At 41.7% G+C, this 21,981-nt stretch overlaps 1 protein-coding gene and 1 long non-coding RNA gene across 5 annotated transcripts in view; one reads left to right on the forward strand and one right to left on the reverse strand.

Annotated features, from left to right (window-relative positions):
• Window positions 1–2,206: 2,206 nt before the first annotated feature.
• LOC125460704 (uncharacterized) overlaps window positions 2,207–21,981 on the forward strand; it is a 60,540-nt gene continuing 40,765 nt past the window's right edge. Inside the window, exons 1-2 of one of the 2 annotated variants that reach the window (XR_009446864.1) lie at window positions 2,217–2,287; window positions 6,421–6,587. This is a non-coding gene — a long non-coding RNA (uncharacterized LOC125460704). Of the gene's footprint in view, window positions 2,288–6,420; window positions 6,588–21,981 lie in introns of both variants that reach the window. The other variant, XR_007249318.1, reaches the window with a different exon arrangement.
• The window catches only part of LOC125460951 (uncharacterized), a 109,910-nt gene continuing 100,746 nt past the window's right edge, over window positions 12,818–21,981 (reverse strand). For all 3 annotated transcript variants that reach the window (XM_048549192.2, XM_048549191.2, XM_048549190.2), the window contains one exon: window positions 12,818–14,225. In XM_048549192.2, the coding sequence (XP_048405149.1) occupies window positions 14,086–14,225 (140 nt within the window). In that variant the 3' untranslated portion in view covers window positions 12,818–14,085. The remainder of the gene's footprint in view (window positions 14,226–21,981) is intronic.

Genomic DNA, 21,981 nt, shown 5'->3' on the forward strand with positions numbered 1-21,981 from the left:
CAAAATTTCCAATTCCTTGGCCTCCAAAACCTCATCTTCACTATGGGCATCCAATCCCTGTACACTTGTATCCCCCACATGGATGGCCTAAAGCCCTCTACTTCTTCTTCTCCCATAGGCCTAATCAGTCCCCCTCCAATGACACTCTCATCCGCTAAACCAAACTGGTCTTTACCCTTAACAACTTTTCCTTTAACTCTTCCCACTTCTTACAGACTAAGGGGGTTGCCATGGGAACCCGTATGGGCACAAGCTATGCCTGCCTCTTTGTAGGACACGTGGAACAGTCCCACTTCCACTGTTACATTGGCACTATCCCCCACCTCTTCCTCCACTACATTGATGACTGTATCGGCGCTGCCTCGTGCTCCCATGAAGAGCTTGAACAGTTCATCAACTTTATTAACATCTTTGACCCCAACCTCAAATTTACTTGGACCATCTCCAATGCCTCCCTCTCCTTCCTGGGCGTGTCTGTCTCCATCTCTGGTGACTGCCTTGAAACTGACATCGATTTCAAGTCTACCAACTCCCACAGCTACCTAGACGACACCTCCTCTCACCCACCCTCCTGCAAGAATGCGTTCCCTTACTCCTAATTTCTCTGCCTCTGCCGCATCTGCTCCCAAGATGGTGCACACCACTCCTACACATCCGAGATGACCTCCTATTTCAAGGACCGTAACTTCCCCTCTCTGGTGATCGAAAATGCGGTCAGCTGCATCTCTTGCTTTTCCTGCACCTCTGCACTCACATCCCCTCCCCCAACAAAAATAAAGACAGAATTCCCCTGCTCCTCACATATCGTCCCACCAATCTCTGCATCGAACGTATCATTCTCCACCAATTCCGCCACCTACAATCCGACTGCCCAACAACAAAAGAGATATTTCCCTTCCTACCCCTATCTGCCTTTCATAGGGGCTACTCTTTCCATGACTCCCTCATCTGCTCCACACAAGTGCTTCACCTGCCCCTACACCGCCCCCCTCACATCCATTCAAGACAAAAAAAACCTCCCATATCAGACAGGGGTTCACTTACACATCTGTCAACTTGGTCTACTCTATCCGCTCCTCCTGATGTGGCCTACTGTACATCGGTGAGATCAGGCATAGACTCGGAGACCATTTTGTAAAGCATCTGCACTCTGTATGTGACAAACAGCAACACCCTTTGGTCCCCAACCAGTTTAAGCCCCCCCCCCCCCCCCCCCCTGCCTAGTCCCTGGGTGACATGTCCATCCTTGGCCTATTCCAGTGTCACAAAGGCACCACCCACAAACTGGAGGAACAACAACTCATATTTCCCTCTGGAGTCTACAGCCCAATGGCCTAAACATGAAATTTATCAGTTTTAAAATCTCCCCACCCTCAGCCTCATCTCATGTCTGAGCCTTCCTCTCAATCCTTTCCTCCTTGACCTGACATAACCTGTCCATCTTCACTCCAACATATCCGCCCCTCCAATCCCACTGATCAACCCACACCACTCCCTAACTGCACTCACCTATCACCATCCCACCTACTCTCACCCAGCACCCACCCTCCTCTCCTTTTTTTTGCGCTCCCTTCCCCTTCCCCATTTCTGAAGAAAGATCCTGACCTGAAACATCAATTTTCCTGCTCCTCTGATGCTGTCTGGCCTGTTGTGTTCTTCCAGCTCCATACTGTGTTATCTGACTCCAGCATCAGCAGTCCTTGGTTTTTTTGCTAGCCCAAAACTGTGAAAGTCTGGTACGTGTTAAGCTGTGCTGGGTAAATCTAACATGCATCTCTTTAATTATATATTTTGTTCAACTTATCAATCATTACAGAATTATTGAAATATTGGTCTATTCTTTTTTATTAAAAAGTATTATTTTGTTCTATCACAGAGCACTTTATATATTTATATATGTATATTTACTTAAATATATATGTGTATGTGTATATTTATGTATGTAACACACACACATATTTTATATATATATATATATATATTTACATAGCACGTCACTCTTTTCTATTCATAGTCCTAGATATGTCAGCAAATAGTAATTCAAGATTCCAACAGATTTCAAAGTTGTAGATGTGATAGCTAAGCCCCATTTTTATTCACTCATGATTTAAGTGAAGAAATGATACTGCAGTTCCTTTCCTACTGTACAAATCATTGCTACTCTATTTTTAGATTTTGATTGATAGCAAATGACATCAGTGTTTGAGCATTTTACACGAGCCTGGAGTTCAGAGGAGTAGGGAATAAACACAGCTGCTTCTTCTTTGATATTGCATCGTTCTCTCAGGTCAGTATTTCTCTAAACTACAGATAAAAATAACTCATTTTAAAGACTTTCTCTTACAATCTAATCAAATGCTCATTCTAAAAAAAAGGTGCTAAATTTAGTAAACTCTAAAAATGAGTGGGTAGATTGTGATGCATTATCAAGCCACACCTTTGCTTCTGATACTGGAATATGATAATTTTGTGTAGCTACTGATATGACTACAGTGTAAAGCCAACAGTACTGCACATCTCAGAAGGAAGTCCAAATGTGTGAGAAGCTAGCAATTGTTAAGTAACGCTGCTTAAAACAGAGGTATATTCTAGTTGCAACAGGTGCGTGAGGTTATTGTCCAACCGCTTCTAACCTGAGAAATACTGAGAAATGGCACATGAAGGGACACAATAGCTCCACAATGTTTTAATGCTGCCTTTCAGGCTTTGATGCAGGGGAAGAGATGTGTTCCAGACAAATTTCACAAAGACAATGGAAACAAATGGCCATGGCACTCAATGTCTGGTTTCTAGCCCCAAAGACGTGGTTGCAGTGTTACCAAGATCTCACACAAGTGGTCAAGAGCAGTTAATGCATCTTTAAGTTCCATACCACAACAAATATACAACCATGTTCAATGCATCACACCTCCATCACCCACTTACCAACAATTGCTATCAGTCAGGGCTTATACCACATAATTGCAGTTTCATCTCAATCCCCACACATTTGGCTCTGCTACAAACATGACAATTATCCTTTTCAGTTTGCATTCCATGCCATCAGTGCAGCAAAGGCAGCCACTCCCAAATTGCACCACACTCAGTTATGCAGTCCTGTCTCTCTTTAAGTACAAAGGTCTAAACAACCAGAGGGAGTAGGTGCTAATTAGTAAACAAATATATGGTTCAATGCACTTGCAATGTGGGAAGGATGATTTTCATCATTGTTGTAATATTTATTATCAAAATTCTGGTTGCTGTGACTGTCAAAAACTATCAGAGATGATGACACCCTTGTACCTAATCCTCCCTGTTTCATTTCTTCACATTTAAAAGCTTCAGATTGTGCAACCATACATCTCTTACATTACCATCTTAACAACCCTATTCTTTTGCCTTTCTCCTTTCAGATATGCAACAAATAGAATTTGGCCAGGAAGCGATAGACAAAAAAAGGTTAAAAGATGAAAAACCATTATCAGTTGAGGTCATATTTGCAGCAATCAGCTCAATTACTGACATTCTTGGTACTTCAGGGAATACTTTACATGTGAGATGTGAATGTGTGGAGACACCAGCCAGCAATGCCACCTGCAGTCCAGCAGATGATAAGAGTAGCGTTGGTACTAGCTTCTTGGTAGATAAAGTTTCAAGAGCTTTGCTGCAGAATACTTAAATGGGCATTTCAAGGTACAGGCATACAGAGAAAGGCTAATGGGCATATGCATTGAAATTCAACACAGATGATAAGATCATAAAACATTTGAAGCAGGAGTAAGCCTTTTACATTTCAAGTCTACATTGCCATTGCATAAAATCATGCCTTATCTTCAAACTTTAGACCTATGTCATTTTATCTTTCTATTTTTCTTAAAATGTATGGACCAAAATGAGGAAGAGGTGTTTTAAAGCCCTTGTTTGTAAGAGTGGCTATATATTTTGAAAGCAGGTATCATGACATCAATGCCAGGCATTTTGCAAACAGCTTTTTGAACAGGTAGTAATTGAGTTGCAAGTGATTTGGAAGCAAAAGGGTGGACTGACAAGTAGTTGATTTGTTTGTGAACTAGTGACAAGTTATCAATGGCACAGTCCTTTTCTCTTGCCAACAAATGCATAAATATTTCTCAAGTGCCTGATTGAAGTTACACTGAGAGAGAAGTAGGTGCTCAGTTCTTTCTTGCCGAGGAGTGATCTCTCTGTTCTCTGCAGTCAAAGCTCACTGCAAATCTAAAAACTCACTTTAATAATCTGTGATAGTTATACTGTGACTTCTTTCTGTCATTCCAAAGACTTCCAGTCTACCAGTCACCTTGTGTTTCTTAGTAACCAGTGAAAGTATCCAGAGAAAGGTGGCTAAGCAATGTACTGGCCAGAAGAAGAGTCATAAGGAACAATTAAACAACAGAACCTGGGAACAAAATATTGAACTTTTCTGTTCATAGCTATTTTACCCTGTCTGTTTGTCTCTGTGTATGTAAGGAACAGTCTATAAGGAGATTAGAGTTTTATTCATCATACCATGTATCTGCTATTTCCAACTGGTTACCTGTAGCAAGTGTCTAATTACTTGTAGTTAATAGTCATTCTTGTTCAGTACAGAAACTTGGTCTATGCTTTCGATCAACTTGGGTCTGTGAGTCTGGAAAATTGGAGGACTTTGAATACTTTATAAAATCTTTAACTTTTGTGATGACTCTAGGAATAGCAAGGCTCAATTTCCAGCACACTGCCCCAGTGAGTCATAACAAAACTTAATCTCACATTTGCCACTAACTCATAACCTTTAATTTCCTTCTTCATCCAGAAATCTATCTTTTTAGGAATAGAGAATTCCTTTTCTCTGCCCTGCTTGTTACGACCTCATAATTTTAACAGATTTGTAAAATGTCTGATTCATAAAGCCACCCCCTTTAGGGAAGAAAATCTTCTTTCCTTACTTGGTTCAGCTTACATGTGGCTCCAGACCAATAGCAATATGGTTGACTCTTGACTCTTACATGCCCATTGAAATGGCCTAACAATCACACAGTTGTATCAAAGTTGTACCATTAAAGGCAACTTTAACAGATATACCTGGATGGATGGCATGACAAAAATCTTGACACCAGAAATGACTGTGGCAAACTCAGCCCTCTCAACCTTATAGAGGCCTTTTCACTAACATCTGGGCACAATGCTCCAATTGAGAGAACTATCTGATGGGATCTGTTCCACATTCTGAGCTTACATGTCAGGTCTGTATGCAGTACCAGACCTCAGCAAAGCAATTGACTAAACTGCCCTCTGTAAGGGCTTGCATGCCATTAAATTGTATCTGACCACTACAAAATAAACAGAAAGGAATAACCTGAAAGGGCTCCCAGGTACTGACTTAAGCACTAAAATTAAAAGCAGGAAATCTAGCATGCAAATTCCTCCTGATTAATATTTTCATTGTTAGACCATAAGACATAGGAGTGGATGTAAGGCCATTCAGCCCATCGAGTCCACTCCGCTATTTAATCATGGCTGAAGTTTGTGCCAAAATTCCGAGAGCTATCCCACAGACTAGTCAAGCAATAAATTGACATGGTCGAACTCTTGGCTTCAGACGTTACAAACAATATCTAAAAGACACTACCCTCACTATGCCTGAGTGTGCCCTGTTTCACCAGCAGGACAGGGCCAGCATAGCCAGCAGCACACTGGCATAGAGTAGGGAGGATTTTCTCTGGGTGCATTTAACAATGACGTTATAAAAACATTCATTCATTGCTCATGGGTATCTTTGGCAAAACCATTATTTATGACACATCCCAAATGCCATTGTGAAGGTAGTGATGAGCTGCCTCACAATACTGTTTGGGAAGGAGTTCCAGGATATTGACCCAACAACATTGAAAATATGTGACATATTTCTAAGTCAGGACAGTGAATGGCTTGGAGAGGAAATCACAGGAGTTGTGGTTATCATTTATCTGCTCCCCTTGTCCTTCTAGATGGTATTGGACATCAGATTGGAAAGTACTATTGAAAATTCTCGGTGAATTTCTGGTGTATCTTGTAGATAGTACAAAATGATGCTACTGAGTGTTGATGGTGACTGTGATGATTGTCTGTGAATGTGCTACCAATCAAATGGGCAGCTTTGCCCAGATTCTTGAATGTTATTGGTGTTGCAATCATACAGGCTAGGAGTATTCCATCACAGGAAGGTGCAGGCTTAGTAATAATGCCACTGGATCGGAAACCCAGAACCCGAGGCTAATGTTAAGGGGATATGTATTAAATCCCACTGTGGCTGATGATGAAATTTGAATATAATAAAAATCTAGAATTAAAAGTTCACCTAATCACAAACATGTGATCATTGGTGACTATTTTTAAAAATATATCTTGTTCACTAATATCCTTTAAGCAATGAACTTTACCATCCTTACATGGTCTGATTTCTAGGTGACTCCAGACCCACAACAATGCCATTGACTCTTAACGGCCCGCTGGACAATTAGGAATGGACAATATGTGTTGATCTAACCAGCAACACTCATCCCATGAATTGTTTAAAACAGCATTCCTATTTGTGTGTTGTGGACTGTGGACAGGCTTTGCAGAGTCAGGAGGTGAGCTATTCATAGAACATACAACTGTAGAGCACAAGAATGGGCCTTTTGACTCATAATGTTGTGCCAAACATGACACCAAATGAAACTAATCCCTCTGCCTGTCATTGATCCATGTCTCTCCATTCCTTGCAAATTTGTGTGCTTATCTAAAAGTCCCTTAACTATCCCCAGTGTATGTGCCTCCACCACCACTCCTGGTAGTACATTCCAGACTCCTACCACTCTCTGCGTAAAAAACTTTCCCCTCACGTCTCCTTTGAACTTACCCTCTCTAACAGTTAATGCATGCCCCTTAGTATTAGACAGCTCAACTCTGGGAAATAATTCTGACTATCAACCCTATCTATGCATCTCATAATTTTATAGACAGGTATCAAGCCTCGCCTCAGCCTGTGAAGCTCAAGAGAAAACAACCCGAGTTTTTCTAGTTTCACCTAAAGATCATACACACTAATCCAGGCAGCATCCTGGTAAACCTCTGCTGCACTCCCTCCAAAGCCTCCACATCCTTTCTGTCATGTTGTGACCTGAACTGAATGCAATACTCTAAATGTGGCCTAAACCAAGTCTTATGAAGATGCAACATGACATCCTGACTCTTGTATAGTTGAATATGATCAATATTAATAATCTTGTATTTCTCCACATTATGCTTTGTGTGGTTGTCTGAAATCATAGTGTTCTCCACAATTTCTTACTTGCTGTAGCTGGTAACTCTAGATAACTGTATTATTTATCTAGAGATAGTAGAAAGTGCCGATGCTGGAGAATCTGAGATAACAAGGCGTAGAGCTGGATAAACACAGCAGGCCAAGCAACATCAGAAAAGTAGGATTTTCTGAAGGGTCCAAACCCAAAATGTCAGCTTTCCTGCTCCTCTGATGCTGCTTGGCTGCTATGTTCATCCAGCTCTACACCTTGTTATCTTGAATTATTTAGTTATTTGTTTTAATAGCGTTAAATTGAAAGGTGGGATTTCTTTTGAACAGCAACTAAACAGTTATTGATAGCTGCTTGATAACTATTCATTCTGCTCCTTGTTTTCATTTATTATTATTACTCACTTAATTCTACATATTATTTATATATTATCCGTTCTGCTGAGGCAATCAAAACAGAGAGCCACAAAGGTAATAATTTCTGAATTACTACCTGAGCTGTTAATCAATTGGCATAAGTAAAATTATAAAGGTAAATATGTGGCTGAAAGATTGGTGTGGGAGAAATGGGCTCCACTTCATAGTGAGGGTGCACCAATCCTGGGGGGAGAGAGAGAGATGTTCCATTTGGGCCTGATTCATTGAAACATGCTAGGACCAATCTCCTGGTGAGCCATATAACTAGGATGTAGAAAGTACTTTAAATCAATTAGCAAGGGGATGGATGCAACTGAAGAGGCTTTTTTTAAAAGATCAGAAAGCAACGAGAAAGCAGGGGTGAACAGTAGTGAAGAGATGAACAGTAATTAAAATATGACAAGAAGGGTTAGAAAATATACGCAGAACAGTGTAGTAGAAATTAGAACCTGAGTAACTGATGATGAAAGGTCAAAATGTAATGGCGATTTATTTAAAAGTACGGATTTGCATAAGATAAATGAGTTGATGGCACAAATAGAAATAAACACAAACCAAAAAAACTGTGGATGCCGTAAATCAGAAACAAAAACAGAATTTGCTGGTAAAGCTCAGCAGTTCTGTCAGCATCTGTGAGGAGAAATCAGAATTAATGTCTTGGGTCTGGTGACAGAAGAGTTCTGAGGAAGGCCACCAGACCTGAAACATTAACTCTGATTTCTCGTCACAGATGCTGCCAGGACTGGGCTGCTGAGCTTTTCCAGCAACTTCTGTTTTCATTTCAGAAATAAATGAATATGTCTTGATAGCCGTTACAGACATGTGGCTGCAGGGTGACAAAGACTGGGAATTCAATCTTCAGGAATATATGATATTCCAGACAAATAGGCAAAAATAGAGTTCAAACAGCGTTTGATAAATGAAGGTGTTGATGCAGTGGTGAGTGCAACATAGCTGCAATAGATCATGATGCTTGGGTAGAATCGGTGTGAGTAGAAAGAAGGATAGCAAGGGAAAAAAATCATGGGTGGAAGTTTTCTCACTGTTGAACAATGTGTTAATCAAGAAGTAATGGATATGAAAGAAGGGTACCATATTCATCACGGGTGGACTGATCAGATGAACAAGGGTAACGTGGAAGCTGAATCTGTAGAGTGCAACAATGATTATTTCTCAGTGCAGCACACACATTGACGAACATACCCAGGAACAGGCTATTATAGATCTAGTAACGTCATGAAGTAGAATTAATAAGAGATCTCATAGGTAAGGATCCTTCAGAGAATGGCAATCACAATATGGTAGCATTTCAAATTGAGTTTGCGAAAGAGAAGCTTAAGTTTCAAAACATTCTTCCACTTAATCAAGGACAATTGCCATGGTACAAAGAATGATCTAAATCATGGACAGGAAAATAGACGAAGGAGAATGTCTGAGAATGAGCAGTGGCAGATATTTAAGCAGATATTTCATAACACCCAGCAAATATTTATTCTGTTCAGAAAGAAGGATTCAATGAGAAAGATGACCCACCTGTTATCTACAGAAATATATGCTGTCATTGAAGTTAGTCCAGAGGAAAGTTCACAAGGTTGGTATCTAGAATGGAAGAATTGTCTTTGAAGGAGAGGTTGTGTAGATTGGGCCTGTACTTAGTGGAATGTAGAAGACTAAGATGTGATCTAATTGATGGAGGATTCTTAGGGGGCTTGACAGGGTAGATGCAGAAATGTTGTTCCTCATTGTCGGAGAGTTTAGGACTGGGGGCATTATCTCAAAATAAGGGACGGCACATTTAAGACAGAGATGATGAAAAATTTCTTCTCTCAGAGGGTACTGAATCTATCCAATTCTTGACCGCAGAGAGCTGTTGGGGCTGGTGCAATAACTGTATTCAACTCTGAGGTGGACAGATTTTTAATCAGGAAGGAAAATGAGGGCTTTGGGGAAAAGGAAGGAAAATGGTGTTGAAAATTACCAGATCAGCCATGATCTTACTGAACAGTGGTGCAACAATGGCAATTGTCCACAGCTAAGTAGAGGACCTTTTTAAAACTTAAGTTTCTTTTTCCCAAACACAATTTGAAATTACATATATTGTGATTACTACTCTCTGAAAAATCCCTAACCATGGGATCTCCTATTAAGACTATTTCAATACATTACTAGATCTATAATAGCTTACTTCAGCCCTTATGTCTTATGATCTGTGGTTAACAATCATGGGCAAGGAAGGTATCCAATCAAAAACTAATGCATACAAAGTGGCAAACTGAAACCTTAATCAAGAGAGGGAAAACTGATCAAGACAGTAAATTGGCAAGATGTATAAAAACAAACAGAAAGGCTATGTTTCCAAATTGAAAGCGATAGCTAACGTAAATGAGGGACCATTTGGAAATGCTACTTGGAAATTTAAAATGGGGAAGAGGAATCTGACACACAATTTAAACAATATTTTTCATTGATCTTCATGGACACATAAGACATCCAAAAGATTACCAAGGTGGGATGAAAGATCTTGGAATAGTGTCTATCATGCAGAACTAAGTATTTGACAAATTGACAGAAAAATAGTCTCCAGGACCTGATAGCTTTCATCCAAGGGTTTTAAAGGAAGAACTTGCAGAGATAGTGGAAGCGTTGGTTGAAATATTCCAGAACTCAGTGGATTCCAGGAGAGTTCCAATGAGTTGGAAAGCTGATGATGTGACACCACTGTTCAAGAAAAGAGAAAGATGGAAAACAGGAAGATGTAGTGGAATAGTTTAGAAAAGCTCTGCTCAATCAAACAGAGGTATGTTTCTGTGAAAGGGAAATCATGTTTAACAGATGTACTAGAGTGCTTTGAATCTCTAACAAGTAGAATTAATAAAGGGAAATGATAGCTGTAGTTTATTTGGATTCCAGAAGGCATTTGCTAAGGTGCTACATGGAAGGTTATTGCACAAAACGGATGTTCACAGTTTTAGGGTTAATCTTTTTGCATATTTGAGGATTGGTTAACGTACAGAAGACAGTATCAGTATTAATGGGTTTTTATCTATTGCAATGATGTAACTGATCAAGTGTCATAAGGATCAATTATAGAGCCTCAGTTATTTATTATCTATATCAGCAACTTGTTGATGATACAAAAATAAGTGGTAGGCATGTTGTGATGAGAGAATAGGGCATTTGTAAGGACATATAGATAGATTGAGTGAGTAGTAAAAACTTAGCTGATGGAGTTTAATGTAGGTAAGTATGGGGCGCATGTGGTGTGATAAAAAGCATCAAAAAACAATTTACGACTTAAATGGAGAGAGGCCTCCAAAAGAGTGCGGCACAGAGGGATCTTGGGGTTCTAATGTATCAAACACAAAATATTAACATGCAGATGCAGTAACTAATCAAGAAGGCAAATAGAATTTTGGCCTTTATCGCTGGAGGGTTGAAGTTTTAAAATCAGGAAATCTTTTTAGAACTCTACAGGGTGTTGATGAGGTTGCACCTAGAATACTGTAAAAATTTTTAGTCCCCATAGAGTTTATCCTTTAGAGAAGGATGAGCTGGCATTGGACGCAGTTATGAAGAGATTCACTAGGCTGATTCCTGGGAAGAAGAGATTGACGCATCAAGAATGGGTAAACAAGTCAGCTTTATTTATCAGAGCTTAGAAGAATGAGGGTGTTCTTATTGTAATAGATAAGATTCTGAGGGGCTTCGGCAGCACAGTTATTAAGAATATATTTCACTAATGGAGCTATCTTGAACCATAGGGAAAAGGCAGAATATTATAAGGATTTAAAGAATGAGGACTATGGCTTGATGTGTGGAAGAATTGGATGAAAATGCAGCATCGCCATCTTAACAGCAAGATCATCCCCCTCCACTTTTGATGTTTTTCCTAAGCTGTATGGTGAAATTCTCACGAGACGACAGCAGGATGCCAATTGATATCGATTAGTTTGTGTTAAATACCTTTTTCAGCCCATTAATATTTAGACTCCCGTTTTGCCAAATTCATGAAACAAGTTGGACAATATTCCCTTTAACTTTATGTGTGTGTGTATAAGACAACATAGTTGACATTACATTTTTTTTTACTATTTTCCCCAAGGCAGGATTGACTGCCACGAGTGGTCATAGTTTTAAGGTGTTAGGAGGAAGGTATAGAGGAGACGTCAGAGGGAGGTTCTTCACCCAGAGAGTTGTGAGCGCATAGAATAGTTTACCAGTGGTAGTCATGGAAGAAGAGCCATTAGTGACATTTAAGCCACTGCTGGACATGCACATGGACAGCAGTGAATTGAGGGGAATGTAGGTTAGGTTATTTTGTTTTCGGATTAGGATTATTCTACGGCACAACATCGTGGGCCGAAGGGCCGGTACTGTGCTGTACTTTTCTATGTTAAAAGTTAACACATTGCTCTGCCTTTGACTGAAAAAGACCCTGTTGATTGACAGCTTATTGCTCACAGCAAAGTTGTTAACTAAATTTTTAGTTGGAGAGAGATGTAGCCTGATGCACAAAGCACTTAACTTCTTTGTTCTGACTAACCCCCAAGGATGTTAAAAACGGGGGACCCAGTTTCCCCTTTTGATATAGTCATATATCAAATGATTCTGAACCTTATATGATTGCGAGGTTATATGACATACTGCAGATCACCCAAATCTTGATACCACTCCGCTGCATGCTGCAGAGCCCTTCTTGTGTTTTTCAGGCAGTGGAAGTCTTTGTCACCAAGTCACCATCCATTGAATGTCATTATCTTCTGCTAGAGGTGATGACTTCTTCAGAATCCTTTCAATTTTACTGCTCCTTCTGCAACTTAATCAACATTTTCTCTGCTAGAGTTCTTCCTGTCCATGGTCACACACTTATGTGTTTACTTGCAGATGACACGTCACTCCCTATCAATTTTAGCAACTTTAAAGTACCAACATTTTCACATTCATACCAACAGCAAATAGAAATCAAATAGTCATAACCTGAAACGATGTTTAGACATGCTGGAGTGCTGAGGATCTTCTTCCTCTGCATATTTCAACACTAGGTGTTATATGTTTGAGCTTTACACTGATAGACTTTTTCATTTTAAAAAAGCCAGACTTATTTTTATTAAATAAACTTTATTTATAGGAAAGTTATGGCAGTACACTGGCTTCATTTAGACTGCTGATCAACAGGTGATAACTGGGACCCAGTTAGAAATTAGTAGGAAATTTCATACAATCACACGTAGAAATATGTTTGGCGTATTGGTATTCCATCTAGATGTGGAACTTAATATATTACTAAGTTTAATTCAGAAAAATCAGAAAAAGTCCAGTCATATTTGCATTATCCAGCATATATCTGAAACACACAGTTCTGCAAACTCAATGAAATGAATAACTCTGCAGCTAATAATTCAGCTACTCAGGTAACTGATTATAGCTGACTTTACATCAATTACTTTAGACTGATAACATCAGTATTTTTATTAAATTTGGCTATTACTTATGTTTAAAACTAGCCAATGTTCAAAACGCAATCATTGTCCTTTACCTGTAAATATTCTGGGCAAACATTGTGACACAGTCAGTCTGTCATTATGATAATGCAGAGCTCCACAAAGAACATTCTGACCTGGCCCTTGATTTTCAAATCTTTGTGAGAGTCTGAGCACCACTTGTCATAAATGCTGTAAGTATAGTTTTCAGTGCTCACATCTTATGTTGGTGTGAGTGACTGCTCATGGAATACTACATTTTGTAACCTGGCAACAGATTAAAAAATCTCTTCTTACAAGCACTTGGCAGTGCTGGTGGAGGAACATTCCAATTTAGAATGTTGAATAATGCAAATTTTACTTTATGAGGTTTTTATTTTAAACATACTACATATAAATTACTAGCCCTGAGCATCAGTGAGCATCTCTCAGTGAAAAACAGGAAGGGGCCTATTAAACCATCGAGGCCATGTATTCCACAAACCATCAGGAATTTGCTTTATCATGAGCTTCGCTCAGCTACTGCTGGCTGACATGGAAAGGAAAAAAGGGTACTATTTCAAAAATAATCATATCTTTTCCAAAATTGACATGAAGGCAACAGCTTAAAAAAAACTGAAGAGAAAATAAGCCACAAAATATATTAATAGTTTCTGATGATGCAATGTGAGAAACAAAAAAATTGTCTTAATTAAATAAAACTCCAAAGAGAAACTAATATTTATGTATAAGTCAAACCTGGTTTCTGAATATAGTAAGATTGACAACATGATGTCGAAATCAAAACATTCTCAACTTATTGATTGAATAGCATTGTAGACATTTTTGCCTAATATTCATAAATTCCCGTTACAATCTGTTTATGTCACTAACACCAGAAATGATCATTGGGTATCAGAGCACCAGATATTACATTTTTTGTAAGCAGAATATTTTTGATTACGTTTGAACCCAAAAGCAAGGTTGGCTTAAAGATGCCTGTCTCAGTTGCTTGATAGATGACTGTTGACTTGCTTCCTCCATCTTCAGTTTCCTGTTAATATTTTGAACAAGGCTGCAAGCCTGCTTGATTTCATAAGCTGGAAGACAAAGAGACCACAGTTAAAACAGTCTTCAGTTTTAACTGTATCAGAAGAAAACATTAAGTTAATTTGCCATTCCAAAGATTTTATGCCACATGCTGTTAAATAAATATTATGTGAGAGTCTTGAGGATGGGAGATTGTCATGTGAACAGTATAAAGTACTTAGTTTATTCTCAGGCAATTGAATGTGCACAGTAAATCCACAGTTAGCCATGCTCAATGATGTTCAAAATAAGAGGTCATATGTTTTGCAGAAGTACATTGTGATCTAAATGGGAGATTTACTGGATTGCAATGGGCAACTAAAAGATAGCTATTTGACTGAAATCACACTGTTTAAAGTGGACAAAGAGCTGGTAATAAACACAAAATGTACAAATTGTCACAGGTCATTGTAATTAGGACAATATACATAAATACTAGTCTTTAAAATTGCCATATTCTGCTAAAAGGCAGTTCATTACTTTGTTAATTCCTGTGTTTTTAGACATGAAGACATGACTGAAATATGTTCAGAGAAATGAATTCAGATAGGCAGAAAAAAATCATGCTAGAACATAAGGGGGAATCAAAAGCCAGTGTGAATCTTGACAAGATAACTGTAAAAATGTAGCAAAATGATTGGCAATTTGCTGTAGGCATTTATCCAACGGTAATTAGAAAACTATGTGCAACTTGGTACTCATAGTTATAGCATAATTTCTTTTAGCTAATCATCCCTTGGTATGTCCCCCAGGCAGGGCAGTCTCAGAAGTTCATCTCAGTAGGAGGAAGGTTTGAGGGAGTGGCACCTTAACAATGACTCTGAACCGCACAAGGCTTCAAGATATTGGGTCGAACATCTGAAATGGAATCTTCTGCTGATAATTATCCACACTTCCCCTGAAAAATAAATGTTTCTTGACATCGAAGGTCGCTTGGATGAAGCACTGAGTGCAACAGAATGTATTCTGGGTGTGAAATGCTAATGCCAATCATTAAGAGTAACTGATACAGTTGACCAACTTCTATGGACATTGCTTTACTTTTTTTCTAAACATACATGTTAATCCAAACCTTTACATGAAATGCAAATGAAATCAATTTCCTTTGAAACTGCATGTGGCAGTGCGACATGCCTCACTACATTTACAATTACAACCTATATTTATTTACAATATGCCTTCCACGTTCAAAGGTATCGTCCAAGGTGTCTTACATTGTTACAACCCCTCAGTATACTGTGGCAGGAAAGTTTTAGACTTTCCCATGAGCTATTGCGACAGCAGTCCCAAGCTTTCAGTCTTTACTTCATTTGTATCTGCAAAATTTCACCATTCAGCTTTTTGCAGTAGAGGAACGGCAAGTTTTGGATTATCCAAAGAATGACTTTAAATAAACTGCTGGCCTTTCAACAGCAGCATTAAATGTTTATCTTGGTGGAGTACCTGGGAAAAGAAACTGGCCGTGGAGCACAAAGTCCCATGTTACAGAGCATTTAGGATGAACCTCAACAAAAAACACTCCATCACTCTCCAGACCTGCCTTGGAAAGCCTCATTCCAAAAGGAATTCGAGTATGGTCTCTTCCCCATCAAAAACCCCTCAATGACAATGCATAGCGGGGTCTATGACTCTGATTGCATAGGAAGAATCCGATGGCAGAAGTCCTTTTTGCCACAAACTAAGCTATGTCATGGCACCTGTTCTGAAAGTTCTGGCAATGAGGTATTCTGCCGTATGATTTTGCAGGCTGCTCAGTAAATTATCTGAAAGGCTCCACCATTTCTTTCCTTTCTGCAGGGTCTCAAGGACATTACAATGTAGACTATAGATAATAAAATGTGAGGCTGGATGAACACAGCAGGCCCAGCAGCATCTGCGGAGCACAAAAGCTGACGTTTCGGGCCTACACCCTTCATCAGAGAGGGGGATGGGGTGAGGGTTCTGGAATAAATAGGGAGAGAGGGGGAGGCGGACCGAAGATGGAGAGAAAAGAAGATAGGTGGAGAGGAGAGTATAGGTGAGGAGGTAGGGAGGGGATAGGTCAGTCCAGGGAAGATGGACAGGTCAAGGAGGTGGGATGAGATTAGTAGGTAGGAGACGGAGGTGTGGCTTGGGATGGGAGGAAGGGATGGGTGAGGGGAAGAACAGGTTAGGGAGGCAGAGACAGGCTGGACTGGTTTTGGGATGCAGTGGGTGGAGGGGAAGAGCTGGGCTGGTTGTGTGGTGCAGTGGGGTGAGGGGACGAGCTGGGCTGGTTTTGGGATGTGGTGGGGGAAGGGGAGATTTTGAAGCTGGTGAAGTCCACATTGATACCATTGGGCTGCAGGGTTCCAAAGCGGAATATGAGTTGCATCATTGTGGCACAGCAGGAGGCCCATGGTGGACATGTCATCTAAAGAACGGGAGTGGGAGTGGAAATGGTTCGCGACTGGAGGTGCAGTTGTTTATTGCGAACCGAGTGGAGGTGTTCTGCAAAGCGATCCCCAAGCCTCCGCTTGGTTTCCGCAATGTAGAGGAAGCCACACTGGGTACAATGGATACAGTATACCACATTGGCAGATGTGCAGGTGAACCTCTGCTTAATATGGAAAGTCATCTTGGGGCCTGGGATGGGGGTGAGGGAGGAGGTGTGGGGGCAAATGTAGCATTTCCTGCGGTTGCAGGGGAAGGTGCCGGGTGTGGTGGGGTTGGAGGGCAGTGTGGAGCAAACAAGGGAGTCACGGAGAGAGTGGTCTGTCCGGAAAGCAGACAAGGGTGGGAATGGAAAAATGTCTTGGGTGGTGGGGTCGGATTGTAGATGGCGGAAATGTCGGAGGATGATGCGATGTATCCGGATGTTGGTGGGGTGGTGTGTGAGAACGAGGGGGATCCTCTTTGGGCGGTTGTGGCGGGGGCGGGGTGTGAGGGATGTGTGGCGGGAAATGCAGGAGGCTCGGTCAAGGGCGTTCTCGACCACTGTGGGGGAAAAGTTGCGGTCCTTGAAGAACTTGGGCATCTGGGATGTGCGGGAGTGGAATGCCCCATTGTGGGAGCAGATGCGGCGGAGGCGGAGGATTTGGGAATAGGGGATGGAATTTTTGCAGGAGGGTGGGTGGGAGGAGGTGTATTCTAGGTAGCTGTGGGAGTCGGTGGGCTTGAAATGGAAGGGTCTGAATATTCTGGGTGTAGAGGTGGTCATGGTTGGGGCCAAATTGGGAAGGCTTGAATGTAGACTGTAGTCCAATGGGAATGATCCGGTTCCATAGGCAGGTGCTAAGGAAGGTGATGTGGCTGTGGTACCGGCTTGAAATGGAAGGGTCTGAATATTCTGGGTGTAGAGGTGGTCACGGTTGGGGCCAAATTGGGAAGGCTTGAATGTAGACTGTAGTCCAATGGGAATGATCCGGTTCCATAGGCAGGTGCTAAGGAAGGTGATGTGGCTGTGGTACCGGCTTGAAATGGAAGGGTCTGAATATTCTGGGTGTAGAGGTGGTCACGGTTGGGGCCAAATTGGGAAGGCTTGAATGTAGACTGTAGTCCAATGGGAATGATCCGGTTCCGTAGGCAGGTGCTGAGGAAGGTGATGTGGCTGTGGTACCTGGTTTGTCATTGGACTACAGTCTACATTCAAGCCTTCCCAATTTGGCCCCAACCGTGACCACCTCTACACCCAGAATATTCAGACCCTTCCATTTCAAGCCCACCGACTCCCACAGCTACCTAGAATACACCTCCTCCCACCCACCCTCCTGCAAAAATTCCATCCGCTATTCCCAATTCCTCCGCCTCCGCCGCATCTGCTCCCACGATGAGGCATTCCACTCTCGCACATCCCAGATGTCCAAGTTCTTCAAGGACCGCAACTTTCCCCCCACAGTGGTCAAGAATGCCCTTGACCATGTCTCCTGCATTTCCCGCCACACATCCCTCACACCCCGCCCCCGCCACAACCGCCCAAAGAGGATCCCCCTCGTTCTCACACACCACCCTACCAACCTCCGGATACAACGCATCATCCTCCGACACTTCCGCCATCTACAATCCGACCCCACCACCCAAGACATTTTTCCATCCCCACCCTTGTCTGCTTTCCGGAGAGACCACTCTCTCCGTGACTCCCTTGTTCACTCCACACTGCCCTCCAACCCCACCACACCAGGCACCTTCCCCTGCAACCGCAGGAAATGCTACACTTGCCCCCACACCTCCTCCCTCACCCCTATCCCAGGCCCTAAGATGACTTTCCATATTAAGCAGAGGTTCACCTGCAAATCTGCCAAAGTGGTATACTGAATCCATTGTACCCAGTATGGCTTCCTCTACGTTGCGGAAACCAAGCGGAGGCTTGGGGATCGCTTTGCAGAACACCTCCGCTCCGTTCGCAGTAAACAACTGCACCTCCCAGTCGTGAACCATTTCCACTCCCACTCCCATTCTTTAGATGACATGTCCATCATGGGCCTCCTGCAGTGCCACAATGATGCCACCCGAAGGTTGCAGGAACAGCAACTCATATTCCGCTTTGGAACCCTGCAGCCCAATGTTATCAATGTGGACGTCACCAGCTTCAAAATCTCCCCTTCCCCCACCACATCCCAAAACCAGCCCAGTTCGTCCCCTTCCCCCACTGCACCACACAACCAGCCCAGCTCTTCCCCTCCACCCACTGCATCCCAAAACCAGTCCAGCCTGTCTCTGCCTCCCTAACCTGTTCTTCCCCTCACCCATCCCTTCCTCCCACCCCAAGCCGCACCTCCATCTCCTACCTACTAACCTCATCCCACCTCCTTGACCTGTCCGTCTTCCCTGGACTGACCTATCACCTCCCTACCTCCCCACCTATACTCTCCTCTCCACCCGTCTTCTTTTCTCTCCATCTTCGGTCCGCCTCCCCCTCTCTCCCTATTTATTCCAGAACCCTCACCCCATCCCCCTCCCTTATGAAGGGTCTAGGCCCGAAACGTCAGCTTTTGTGCTCCGGAGATGCTGCTGGGCCTGCTGTGTTCATCCAGCCTCACATTTTATTATCTTGGATTCTCCAGCATCTGCAGTTCCCATTATCACCGTTACAATGTAGACTGTTGCCTGAAGAAATTATCATCAAATGTGTCCCTTCTACAGGAGAAACAATGAGTACAGTGTGCTCCACTTGTGCTCTGTGGCAACATTGAGCAATATCAATAGCACATCATATCAGGTGCCCAATGCTTGTACACAATGTAGAGGAGCATCACTGTCACATAGCCAGTTTGCTTTAACAGCACAACACACTTCTTCCTGTTTTTATTGCTCATCCCACAGAATGACATTCACACAGCTGCAAGTAATCTGACCTGATGGTCCAGGAGACAAAGGATCATGTGGGCTAATTTTCAAAGAACAAAACCTGCTCTTTCTGTGATTCAATTTGTCTCCAGAGTCTATTTTGACATTTCTGACAGAGAAATAACCTGCCTTTGAGAACAGAGTGCTTGCTGTACCACATGGTCTCTGCACAATGCTTTTCGGTCTTTGCTCAGTGTGAAGAAGCAGCCAGGGCCACATTCTCACCCATGGTATAATCAGACAATTAAGCACAGGAGGTGGGAGTACTTCATTTACATGTAGCCCAACTCCAATTGAACCCATGTGGGCAAGTCAGGAATTTGATCCCTTGCATCGTCCCCCCACATCCAAAATATGAAGCAAAACAAAAACTCAAGATTTTAATGACAACATCTGCTTGTTATCAATAGGTCAAATGCACTTCATCACTTCTGTTGCTCAGTTACCAATAGGGAATGCAAGACAAGTATTTGGTAGTTCAGAATCAATGATACAAGTCACTGTTATTTGGCTTTTACCTGATAATGTACAAAATTGCCCAGCTGTGTCCTATACATGATTACAGACGGTTCAAACGTGGACAAAGGAGCTTAAGAGCTCAAGGTGAAAGTGACAGCCCTTGTCATCAAGGCCACATTCAACCAAATTTGGCATCAATGAGTCCAAGCTAATCTGGAATCAGTGATATCATGGGGAAAACTCTCTGCGTGTTGAGTCATACTTCGCACATAAGAAGATGGTTGTGGTTGTTGGAGATCAGGCATGTCAGCTCCAATATATCTCTGCAGAAGTCTCTCAGGATAGTGTGCTAGGCCCTACCGTCTTCGGTTTCTTCAACAATGACATTCTGTCTATTATAAGGTCAGAGGTGGAGATAATTGCCACTTATTGCACATTATTCTGCATCATTCATGACTACTTAAACACTAAAGCAGGCCATGTTCAAATGCAACAAGATCTAGATAAAAGCAGACTTGGCTTAGAAGTGGCAAGTAACATTTGCAACACACAAATGCCAGGCAATGACAATCTCCTATAAGAGACAATCCAACCACCACCCCCTGACCTTCTATGGTGTTACCATCACTGAATCCCCCACTATCAACATCCTTGGGTTTATCATTGATCGGAAACTCAGTTGGACATGCAACATAAAATCTGCAAAAGCAGATTGAAGGCTAAGAATACTATGAAAAGTAACTCACCTCCTGGCTCCCCAGAGCTTGTCTACCATCTATGAGGCACAAGTCGGGAGTGTAATAGAATACTCCTCACTTGCCTGGATGGGTGCAGCTCCAACAACACTCAGGAAGCTTGATGCCATCTAGTACAAAGCAGCTTGCTTGACTGGCACCACATCTACTCCTCCCACTACTGATGCTCAGTAGCAGCAGTTTGTACTATCTACAAGATACACTGCAGAAATTCACCAAAAATCCTATGACAGTACCTTCCAAACCCACCGTCATATCCAACTAGATGGACAAGGACAACAGATACATAGGAACACCACCATCTGCAAGTTCCCCTCCAAGCCACTCACCATCCTTTTGTCATTCCTTCATTGTCTTTGGGTCGAAATCCTGGAATTCCCTCCTTAATGGCATTGTGGGTCAACCCATAGCATGTAGATTGCAACAGTTCAGGAAGACAACTCACCACCCCTTCTCAAGGGCAACCAGGGACAAGCAATAAAAATGCAGGCCAGTAAATGACACACACTTCTCATGAATGAATTTTAAGAAAATTTAAATTGATCAATATTCAGACACAAAAATAGCAGTAATTTCACTCCATGCTGCAGAAGGCTAATGTTAGTGCCTCTTCCAATATATCAGACCTTTCATTTTGATCAACTGTACAATTTCAATCATCTAGATGGAGAAGGTAACTGACTCCAAGGCTAGGGATTACCTTTTGGATATGCATCTTACTGAAATGATGTCGATAGTGACAATGCTTCAGCATCACCATTTTAAAAATGACATTGCAATTAGTTCTTGAATAGGTGTCTGACTCCAGTTGTTTTCTAACAAAGGAGCACAGAGTTATTTCTAGCTGAGAAACATGTTACAGTTCTAAGCATTGTTGGCTATGATGAGATGAGTGGTAGAATTGGATGAGATGTTAGGTATGGCCCATCTTGATGTCGAGATCACTTCGCTACATCTTGTTTGCTTTTGACAAGTATGTGATAGGATTCTAACGAAGGAGCAGCTAATTCCCAAATGATGGTCACTATTGCCTGTTAAACACCTGGTTAATAGTGATACACACCACATATTGAGATCCCACCAAACTTGATGAAGTCAGTATGTTGGATATGGCTTCCTGACACACTTTTACTTCCTTTATATGATGCTGCAAGTAAAAATTCACTCTAATGCTCCTCTGCTTGTGCATAATTTTGGAGGCCCAATACCTTGAGAAATTTTTGAAGAACTAATTCATTGGAGTAATACT

This window comes from Stegostoma tigrinum, chromosome 18 (assembly GCF_030684315.1).
Source record: "Stegostoma tigrinum isolate sSteTig4 chromosome 18, sSteTig4.hap1, whole genome shotgun sequence".
NCBI lineage: Eukaryota > Metazoa > Chordata > Chondrichthyes > Orectolobiformes > Stegostomatidae > Stegostoma > Stegostoma tigrinum.